The 9,658-nt window shown below is 55.7% G+C and overlaps 3 protein-coding genes across 5 annotated transcripts in view; 1 reads left to right on the forward strand and 2 right to left on the reverse strand.

The window, feature by feature from the left end:
* The window catches only part of BORCS8 (BLOC-1 related complex subunit 8), a 5,386-nt gene extending 4,463 nt beyond the window's left edge, over nucleotides 1–923 (reverse strand). Inside the window, exon 1 of the mRNA XM_036450340.2 lies at nucleotides 790–923. Coding sequence (XP_036306233.1) covers nucleotides 790–826 — 37 coding nt within the window. The 5' untranslated portion in view covers nucleotides 827–923. The remainder of the gene's footprint in view (nucleotides 1–789) is intronic.
* On the forward strand, nucleotides 880–6,046 carry RFXANK (regulatory factor X associated ankyrin containing protein). Of its 2 annotated transcripts, XM_036450335.2 has the most exons (10): nucleotides 880–989; nucleotides 1,590–1,729; nucleotides 2,218–2,425; nucleotides 3,050–3,130; nucleotides 3,266–3,331; nucleotides 3,564–3,664; nucleotides 3,826–3,951; nucleotides 4,342–4,408; nucleotides 4,765–4,845; nucleotides 5,815–6,046. In XM_036450335.2, the coding sequence occupies exons 3-10, from the start codon at nucleotides 2,239–2,241 to the stop codon at nucleotides 5,883–5,885; spliced, it is 780 nt and encodes a 259-aa protein (XP_036306228.1). In that variant the 5' UTR covers nucleotides 880–989; nucleotides 1,590–1,729; nucleotides 2,218–2,238; the 3' UTR covers nucleotides 5,886–6,046. The 2 variants fall into 2 exon arrangements, with proteins under 2 accessions (XP_036306228.1, XP_036306229.1); XM_036450336.2 differs by lacking the exons at nucleotides 880–989; nucleotides 4,342–4,408 and having other exon boundaries at nucleotides 1,249–1,729.
* Nucleotides 5,472–7,508, reverse strand: LOC118725998 (nuclear receptor 2C2 associated protein). Of its 2 annotated transcripts, none has more exons than XM_036450338.2 (5): nucleotides 7,089–7,508; nucleotides 6,814–6,904; nucleotides 6,581–6,632; nucleotides 6,431–6,498; nucleotides 5,472–6,216 (listed from the first exon to the last, which is right to left on the reverse strand). In XM_036450338.2, exons 1-5 carry the CDS (start codon nucleotides 7,124–7,126, stop codon nucleotides 6,100–6,102), a joined length of 366 nt encoding a protein of 121 aa, XP_036306231.1. In that variant the 5' UTR covers nucleotides 7,127–7,508; the 3' UTR covers nucleotides 5,472–6,099. The 2 variants fall into 2 exon arrangements, with proteins under 2 accessions (XP_036306231.1, XP_036306230.1); XM_036450337.2 differs by having other exon boundaries at nucleotides 6,581–6,686; nucleotides 7,089–7,505.
* Nucleotides 7,509–9,658: the final 2,150 nt, after the last annotated feature.

Below are 9,658 nucleotides of genomic sequence, written 5' to 3' on the forward strand. Positions count from 1 at the left end.
GAGCCTCTGGTGTCCTCTCCAGAGGCTGGGTCACCGGTGGCCCAGATGAGAGGTTGAAGGTCACGGTCACAGATGGCCTCATTCATATTATCAACGCATCCAGGGAACTCATGATCTTTCCCCTCCCAATTCTACGTGTAGTGGACACGGCTGCTGCCCACTCGGATCTCCTCGCATTCCTCTTACCCCCGTGAATAAATCTGAGATTCCTCCTAGAAGGATCCACTGGTCACTGGGTCTGTAAGTGCCTGGAAGTTTATTTATAACCACTGAGCCATGCCGGCTGGACATCAGTGATGTTTCTCTCTCTCTCATCTCTCCCTTCCTCTCCGAAATCAATTTAAATTTTTTTTAAAAAAAGTCATAACGTGTGTGATAAAATAACAAGAGACTCATAATTTAGAAAGTATGGCATTTTGTAATTTGTAACTATGTGCTTATAAATATATGGTAAGTCAGTGTAAACACACACAAATACGTAACTATAAGGCAACAATATGCACGATTGCCACGCCCCAGCTTTCTCCCAGGGCATTACCAACATCAGTTCTTCGGGTTCTCACAAGCCTATGAAGGGAGGGAGGAGGGCTATACTCCCCATTTTACAAATGACAAAACCGAGGCACGGGCACTTCCTAAAAGTTTCAAAACTAGTCAGAGGCCGGACCAGGGTTCAATGGTGCCCCTCACGCTCCCTCCCCGTCTTCCCCCCGTCCGGCACCCCCTGTCAAGATGCCCCTCCGCGAGCTCCTGGGCCCTTCCTACAGCCCAGCGCCTGCCTCGCGTTACCTTTCTTCCCCTTGAGCTGCATCTCCGGTTCCTCCATGGCGACGGAGGCCCGTTCTACTTGAAAACCGGAACCGGAAGTCTGGAGACGGTGACAGCTCCCTAAACCTTCCCCCGCGAAACCGCGCTGGGCCCTGCCACTATTCCAGTGCCCACTGCCTGCCTCTCCGTTCCTCCGTCTCTGCCTAACCCGGAGGGAGGCCGTGAGTGAGGGGCAGGGGAAGGGGGCACACCGGGAGGCGGTGAGGACGGGGCTCGGACCCCTGAAGCTCCAGGAGGGACCCTGTGGAAGGGAAGAACCCCCTTTTCCAGGGGCGGATGAATTGGGGAACGCTCTACACACCGCTCACTTCGGACCGTAGTAACGGCCTCTTTGCACCTCACTGCAATCAAGTCCCTGCACCTGTCCCAGAGGGAGCATGGTTGAGGACCGGGACGACAATGGAGTCGCCCCTTTAAATCCTGGACGCCCCGCCTGCTTCCGCCCCCTTGCCCTCGAGGGAGAAAGCCCCGCCTGCCCGCCCCAAACTGGGGCCGATTGGCTTCTAAGAGGCGCAATGAGATCCGCCGAGCCTTTGGAGGCCCCGCCCACTTCTCTGACCCCGCGGGACTAGGAGGCGCAGGAGCAATTGCGAGGCTCCGGCTCCAGCGGAAGCCACGCCCCTCCAATCCTTAAAGGGCCAGAAGCAGCTCCTACTGCTCCTGCCCTTCCGCACTTTTGGGGGGCAGGGTGCGCAGGCGCAGTGGGGGGCCTCTGGGGTGGGGGTAGTGGTCGAGTATCAAGTTGCTTTCTGTCCCGACAGAAGAAGCCAGTGTGCTGACCATCCAGGCTCCAGCTTGCGTCCCGCTACATCAATTGGAGGGGAAAAGTTTGTGAATTGGGCCTCCAAGTTTTGGGGGATCTGGGCTTGCGGCGAGCGGTGACAGAGAAGGTTCGTGGAAGGTGAGTGAATGTCCTGGATCGGCTTGGAGGGGCGGGCGGGATGGAACCAATTACATCTTTGTTTGATCCCTCCGTCATTCCGGGGACCACCCTCCAAAAAAATAACCACAGCGAACATTTATTAAGCTCTGCCGGTTTCAGGCCCCCTGCTTAGCTATGTACAGATAAGACTTCTTTTAGACCTCATTTCTCCTTTTTATTAATTTGGATACAAGTTCAGAGTAGGTAAGGCATGTGCCCAAGTTCTCACAGCCTGTAAGTGGAAGGATTCCAACCCAGATAGTTGACCCCAGAGCCAGCACTTTTAAGCAATGACTGTTGGACGTGTCCTGGTGGTGGTGGAGAGGGGGCCTGAAAAGGAATTGGACTGTGATTTAATTTCCCTGCTGAGCCTGAGTTTATCCACCCTCACTGTGCAAGGCCAGTTATGCAGTTGGTACCTAACTTCATAAGAATTGTTCCTAAGTATTGTCATCTCTCCCCTTTAGGTGCCTCCATTAGCTCCCCACATGGAGTGCACCCAGCCTTCAGAGAACCTCAGCCCGACCCAGCAGCCTCCCACCCCAGAATCTGGGGAACCTGAGGACCCCAGGGATGAGGCCCCGGATGGCTCAGACACAGTGGTGCTCAGTCTCTTCCCCTGCACCCCAGATCCTGGGAATCCTGAACCAGATGCCGGCGCCTCTTCACCTCAGGGTAGGTACTCCCTGGGCACCAGCCTCTGGGATGCAAGGGCTGTGGGATGTCAGGGCCTAGATGGAGCCTCTGTTTTATGTCTCACCGCCTAGGGCATACATGTCTTCCTGCTCCACCCAGCAAGGGGTTGCTTATTTGTTTTTATTATGTTAAAATCCACATAACATAGTAGTTGCCATTTTAACCAGAATTGCATATAATTTAGTGGCAGTAAGTACATTCACAGTGGTAGGTAACCCCAACCTCTATCTCTAATTCTAGAACATTTCCATCACTCAGAAGGACCTAGGTCATGACTGCCAGTCTCTCAGGAGACCTGGTGGCCTTGCCCCATACCTTATTTAAATCTCTGATGACAGGCAGGGCCCAGCACCCCACTCAGGGTACTCCGAGAACTGCCTTTTCTGATGAGCAACAAACTCCAAATCCTTCAGGTTTTCAGATGACCCATTGATGTCTATGAGACATCCCCAGATTGGCCAGTGGGTCCTGTAGCTTCCAGCTTCTCAGGGCTCAGCTCCACTTGCATCAGTGGAGTGGAAGAGAGAGTCATGCAGTGTCTTTGGTGGCTCTAAACCCCCAGGGTCTAGCTTGAAGCCCCAGAACCCTTCCTCTCTCTAACAGGCAACTCCCTAAAGCACTCTACGACCCTCACCAACCGGCAGCGGGGGAATGAGGTCTCTGCCTTGCCGGCCACCCTGGACTGTGAGTGGCCCCTGTCCTTAACGGGGAGGGGGGAGGGGGGTGGCAGGGCTGAGAGGAGCAACTTGGGACAGAAGCTAAACTGAGGCACAAAGCAAGGACGAGACAAGTGAGGACACTGCCTCTCTCTGGCCCCAGCCCTGTCCATCCACCAGCTTGCAGCCCAGGGAGAACTGAGCCAGCTGAAGGAGCATCTGAGGAAAGGTGTGTGTTTACACCCAGGTGTTTGTCTGACCTTGTGTGCTGGTGTGTGCATGGATGTTGTTGTGACCTGTGAGTGTCCATGCCTATGTCTATGCTTGTGTACAAGCGTGGCCACTTGTGTGTATCCACACATGTCCCCCCATCTGACCCCAGCTGCCCACCTGATCCCCGCTCCCACAGCTTTGGGAGAGGGGGCAGGGGTGCAGCCCAGTGGTACCACCCCTCCTGCCAGGAGACAACCTCATCAACAAGCCGGACGAGCGTGGCTTCACCCCCCTCATCTGGGCCTCAGCCTTCGGAGAGAAAGAGACCGTCCGATTCTTGCTTGAATGGGTGCGTCCCTGCCCAGCTGGGGACTTCCAGGGACTTGAGGGCGGCCAAGTCTCCGCTGAATCTGCCAGTGCCATGTCGTTAGATGTGGCCGCCATGGGGACCACAGGATTCCAGGGGATCTCCCACTCCTCCCATCACCACTCTCTCTCTGCTCCCCCCAGGGTGCCGACCCCCACATCCTGGCCAAGGAGCGGGAGAGCGCCCTCTCACTGGCCAGCACAGGTGGCTACACAGACATCGTGGTGCTGCTGCTGGAGCATGATGTGGACATCAACATTTACGACTGGGTGAGGCACCGCATGCCGGCCCTGGGCTCCTTGCAGGGTACCAGGCCTGCTCTGGATGCTAAGAACACAAGACGGACTCCTCCCCAAGCCTCAGATCTCCTAGGTTTGGTGGGACGGGAGGGAGGGAGAGAGGAGCCAATATAGAAACACTCAGCTGAGATGTAGCGAATAATGCTGTGATGACAGTCACATAGGTAGCTGGTGATCTGCACAGCCAAGGGAGGACAGGGAGGGCCACCTAGAAGAGGGACATCTAAGCTGAGCCCCAAAGGAGGAGCTAAGAGAAAGAACAAAAAGAGAGAGAGAGAGAAGGAAGCACATTAAACTGGAGGGTGCTGGGCGGTATGAGAATCCAGTAAAGGTAGTGCTGGTTGCCCCTGCCCCTGACAGAATGGAGGGACGCCACTGCTCTATGCCGTGCGTGGGAACCATGTGAAGTGCGTGGAGGCCTTGCTGGGTGAGTGGGAGTAGAGGCCGACCTTGGGAGGCCAAGGGCCCTCGCTGGCACTGCAGGAATCCTCAGGGCCAGGGAGGGGTCAGAGCGCTGCTTCAACGGATCTTGCCTGCTTTTCCCAAAGGACTGAACGATCAGGGGGCAGGAGGTGGTGGGATACCACAGGGGTCTGGTCTCAGGGACCCTGGAGGTGGGAGTTCTGTTGGCCACATTCTCAGGAGAGCTCAGTCTCTTGTCCAAGGCCACATGGACAACCAACAGACCTGGGGCTTTGTCTTTGGGGGTCACTGCCTCTCCAGAGTCCCAGGCCCCGTTCTGGGCTCCCAGTCCTCCCCTGCAGCGCCCGCTCTGCTTTGTAGCCCGAGGAGCTGACCTCACCACCGAAGCTGACTCTGGCTACACCCCAATGGATCTCGCTGTGGCTCTGGGATACCGCAAAGGTCAGCCTGAGACACATGGGGAAGGGACAGGGTGCCGTAGGTGGGGTGACCAGAGAGGGCACATGGGGGTTGCCTCTTGGATACTGGCAACAAGAATGTTCACATTAGCAAACATTGAGGGCCACTGTGTACCTGGCTTGGGCCATGTGCTAGGCCTAGTTCAGGGGACTCCTTATGATATGGAGGTGGAGGTCCATGTGTGTCAGTGACTGAGGTCATGATGGAGGACACTCTGGCACCGAGAGGCCTGGCCCACCTCAGGATGGATGGGGGGTCACATTGGGCTTCCTGGGGACCCAGGGGGAGGGAGGATGGTCCAGGCTAGAGAAACACCTCATGCAGAGGCCTGGCAGGGTGAGGACACCCAGAGGGAGTGTCCAGGGCCGTGGAGACTACTCACTGAGGCAGGAAGTGGGTGTAAGTAGAGACCCCAGTTTGACTCCTCACTTCTCCATTTGCTTCCCCACCCATGGAATGGGGTGATTCTAACAGAACCAACCTCTGTGGTCATGGAGGGGATTGATGGTTTGGGAAATATCCCCTCCTTTCTTCAAGGAGTCTTCCATGTGGGACAAATCAATCTCCATAGCCCTTCTTGTCCTTTCATACATATAACAATTCACCGATTTTGTTTTGTAAGGAGTATTTTTATAACTCTGAAATGCCTCCAAAAACATTTTTATAAACTTAGGGGAAACTGAGGTTCCTGGGATAGGGGCCTCAGTCTCCTGCGGACTGAAAGGTCCCGGGTTCAATTCTGGTCGCCGATAGGGGCCTCAGTCTTCCCAGCTGTGCCCTGGGAGGCGTGCGGATTTACCTTTGTACGTGGGGAGGGCCCTGTTCGCCCCCCGGAGGGCAGGGTGTAGCTGTTCTCAAGGCAGTAACCCCGGGGAAGGGCGGGTGCAGGTGGGCGTGTTTCTCTGCAGCCCAGTCCCATTCACGGCCACCTTTTCCTGGTCCCGTTTCCAGTGCAACAGGTGATCGAGAACCACATCCTCAGACTCTTTCAGAACAACCTGGTGCCCGACGACCCCGAGTGAAGGCCGCCTTCCCCACAGGGACTCAGACACTCAGGGAACAAGACGGTCGGCCCAGCGTTGGGGGAACCCAGCACTGGCTTCAGAGGCAGCTCCGGACGGACAGACAGACGGTGGGAGGGGTGCTTCCCGGCAGAAACCAATAAAGCCGTGCAGAACTCGCAGGACTGGGCTGTGCTTCCTGAGGGTCTCCGGGAGGAGGCGCTGCCCAGCGGCCTCACGCCTTCTCCCCCAGCACTCGCAGGTGGTAGATGACCACTCGGCCAAAAAAGTCCGCGGGGTCCTCAAACGTTACCTTCAGCTGGTCCACTTCCGCAGCCGGTACGGGAAAGGTGTGAGCACCGCAGTCAAGGGAAACAGCTTACCGTTTAACTGTCTGCAGCCCCCACCTACCCAGTCCGGGTCAGACGGGCTGTAGGTCCCTGAGACACACACAACATTACCATCGGCCCGTTTCACAGATGAAGGAATGCAGGCCTAGAGGCCACACACAGCCGGCAGCTTTTAGAGGCACAGACCACCCCCACCCAGAGGCCAGGGTAGGATATCTGAATGGAGTTGTTGTCTTCAGGGTAGAAGTCCACAATCTTACCGAGAGCCTCACTCCTCTGAGAACCTGCAGCAGGGAAAGAGGCAGACTGTGAGGCCAGGGTGTCCCCTCCGACCCCTTCTCCCCCTCTTCCAGGGCCTTCCAGTACCTTCTAGGCAGCCCCGGCGACTGGAAAAGCCCCCCTGGAACTGGATCTGCAGCTGGGAGACACGGACGCGCCGGGGAAACTCCAGTATCACCCACTGGGAGGGGCCCTGGAAGCGTGGGGGCAGGATTCAGCACGTGTTGGCCAACCCGACTAAGCCCACCTGTGGAGCCCTGGAGTTCTGGAGGCACCCTGGGCCCCTGAGTCTGATTCCCATAAGGGGTGGGGGAGCTCACCTGGTCCGAGTTCCAGCACGTCTCCTCGTCCTGGTCGAACAGGTGCTTCTTTCCAAACTGCCGGGTGTTGCGATTCAGAACCGAACTCACCCTGGAGGCACCAGAATCAGGGCGAGGAGAGGGGCTGGATCCAGCACTGAGGGCCCAGCCCCCGCCAGCCCACCCCTCCTCGCCACCGGCTTCACAAGCCCCATGCTCCATCCAAAGAGAGTTCAACCCCAAGCAGAGGACGGTGCCACTACGGCCCGCCGCCACCTCCTCAGGGCCTCCCTCACCTGCTCACGGTGTCTGCACAAACCAAGGACTGGGCCATCTTAGCTCCACAAGTCCTCAGAGTTCGAAGTTGGGCTCAGCAGCACGGGTTCGAATCCCGGCGCCAGCCCAGCCGCAATAGCGAGACCGAGTCCACGCCTCTGAGCTGGAACGTCCTCGCCGGCAGCCCCGGACCTGAGCCGTCACCTCCCCACCCTTCCCAGCCCTAAATGTCGCCTCGATCAGCCCTTTGCCGGAAAAATTGGGGATTTTGCCAATGACCCGAGGCCAGGTGTCCTGTGGGTTTTTGTGGGGGGCGGTCGCTCCGGCTCCAAGGCTGTTTCTTTGGGGGAAAAATAACAAAAAAACCCGGACCCCGGAACCGCGCGGAGACCGCGCAGAAGCACTGAGGCTGCGGCGGCGCCGTCGCTCCCGGGGCGGGTTTGACTGAGCCCCGCCCCCGAGGGCCCGCCTCTTAAAGGGCTCGCGCCCCGCGATTGGGTTAGGGCGGGCACCTAAAAACAACTGTGGGCGGTATGTGGGACGCTGTCCTTTGGTGCCCGCAGGTATAGAGCAATGGCTTTGGAAATCGATGTTCTTCTTATAATGATGTGATTCTATCTGGGGAAGCCTGCCAAATCCATTTCTCAGCCAAAACCGGTTTGGCTCAGTGAATGGAGCGTAGGCCTGCAGAATGAAACGTCCCAGGTTTGATTCTGGTCAAGGGCATGTGCCTTGGTTTCAGGTACATCCCCTGGGGATGTGCAAGAGGCAGCTAGTTGACGATTCTCTCTCTGTAAAGAATCAATAAAATATATATATTTTTTAAAAAGGTCTTCATCAGCCTCATGCATCCTGGCTGAAACACAGGAGGCGGGGCCTTCAGCTCTCTTCCCAGTAAATGCTGCCTGGGTCGGGCTTTTTGTAAGGAAAGGGCATGTGAAGTGGGTTTTGAAGGATGAACAGGAGTTTGCCAAACCAGATTACACAAATAAAGATTCCAAGCTAAAGGTATGGTTTGCTGATTCACTAAATACAATAACTGCCACTCCCCACTGCCCAGCTCTCTCTGTGTTGGATGAAGCCAAGGACTGTAAGAGGCCTCGGTTCCATCCCTGCACTTGATGAGCCCCAATCTGGGTAATACTGAGCTACACACACACACACTCACACACACACACACACACACACACACACACACACACACACACACAGAGCCCCCTAGGGCCAGGGCTGAGCCAGGGAGAGAGAGAGTGCTGGGATAGCAGGGGTAGGAGAGCTTCCTGGGAGAGAGGGTATTCTATCTGCACCTTAATGGGTGGGCAGGAATTCATCAGGGTGAGAAAAACCCCCCTGCTATCCCAGCACTCTCTCTCTCCCTGGCTCAGCCCTGGCCCTAGGGGGCTCTGTGTGTGTGTGTGTGTGTGTGTGTGTGTGTGTGTGTGTGTGTGTAGCTCAGTATTACCCAGATTGGGGCTCATCAAGTGCAGGGATGGAACCGAGGCCTCTTACAGTCCTTGGCTTCATCCAACACAGAGAGAGCTGGGCAGTGGGGAGTGGCAGTTATTTAGGGGTTTGCAGTGGGGAGGTGCAGGGTCCAGGCAGGGGGAACAGTATAACCAAGGACCATGAATTTGAATAAAATATGTGGAGCCAGATCCTGCTGAGCTCAGGAGCAGTCACAGAAGGTGTTTGAGAAAGGGCATGAATGGAGGGTTCTGAGACGGATCAGCCATTGCCAGGAGGCTGTGGTTCCTGGCGTCAAATGAATAGTCTGGGGCCCAGCCCCTTTCTTCAAGGGCTGGGGGAATGGTCCTCCTGGCGTCCTACTAGTGTCTGCCCAAGCCTGCCCCAGGAGGGGGTGCTGGCTGGGAAACTGGGACAGGAGCGGAAGGGCTGCTCCATCAGTCCCTGCCTGCCACGATCTCCTGCATTCAGTCATGATCTGGTGCCATCCAGACTTGGGTCTGCTGGTCTCAGGATCAGAATTGGACATAGCAAAAAAAACAAAACAAAACAAAACGAAAAAAACCCTCCTCCCCCAGAGGAAGTTAGGAAGAGCATAGACCTTGTGGGGTCCAGTTCAAATCCTGGCTGGGCCACTCACTAACTGGCTGAGTGATTGTGGACAAGCACGTGGACCTCTGAGCCTGTCTCCTCGCCTGTGAACTGGAGGAAGTTCTATTTCTAGATCTGATGGAGAATTTAGTACAGTCTTTAGGATGACATATGGCAACTCACCCTGCATTTATTTATTTATTTATTTATTTATTTATTTATTTTAATGTATTTTTTATTGATTTCAGAGAGGAAGGGAGAGGGAGATAGAAATATCAATGAGAGTGAATCATTGGTTGGCTGTCTCCTTCCTGCATGTCCCCTACTGGGGATGGAGCCCACAGCCTGGGCATGTGCCCTTGACCAGAATCAAACCAGTCCACAGCCTGAAGCTCTACCCACTGAGCTAGACCAGCTAGAGCTCACCCTGTATTTAACTTGAAACACCCTTTTATCTCTATCCACTGACACATTAAACCTGCTACGCTAGTCCATGTCACCTACATTTTACCGCTGAGGGTACTAAGAGCCATTG

Source organism: Pipistrellus kuhlii, unplaced genomic scaffold (genome assembly GCF_014108245.1).
Source record: "Pipistrellus kuhlii isolate mPipKuh1 unplaced genomic scaffold, mPipKuh1.p scaffold_m20_p_21, whole genome shotgun sequence".
Lineage (NCBI taxonomy): Eukaryota > Metazoa > Chordata > Mammalia > Chiroptera > Vespertilionidae > Pipistrellus > Pipistrellus kuhlii.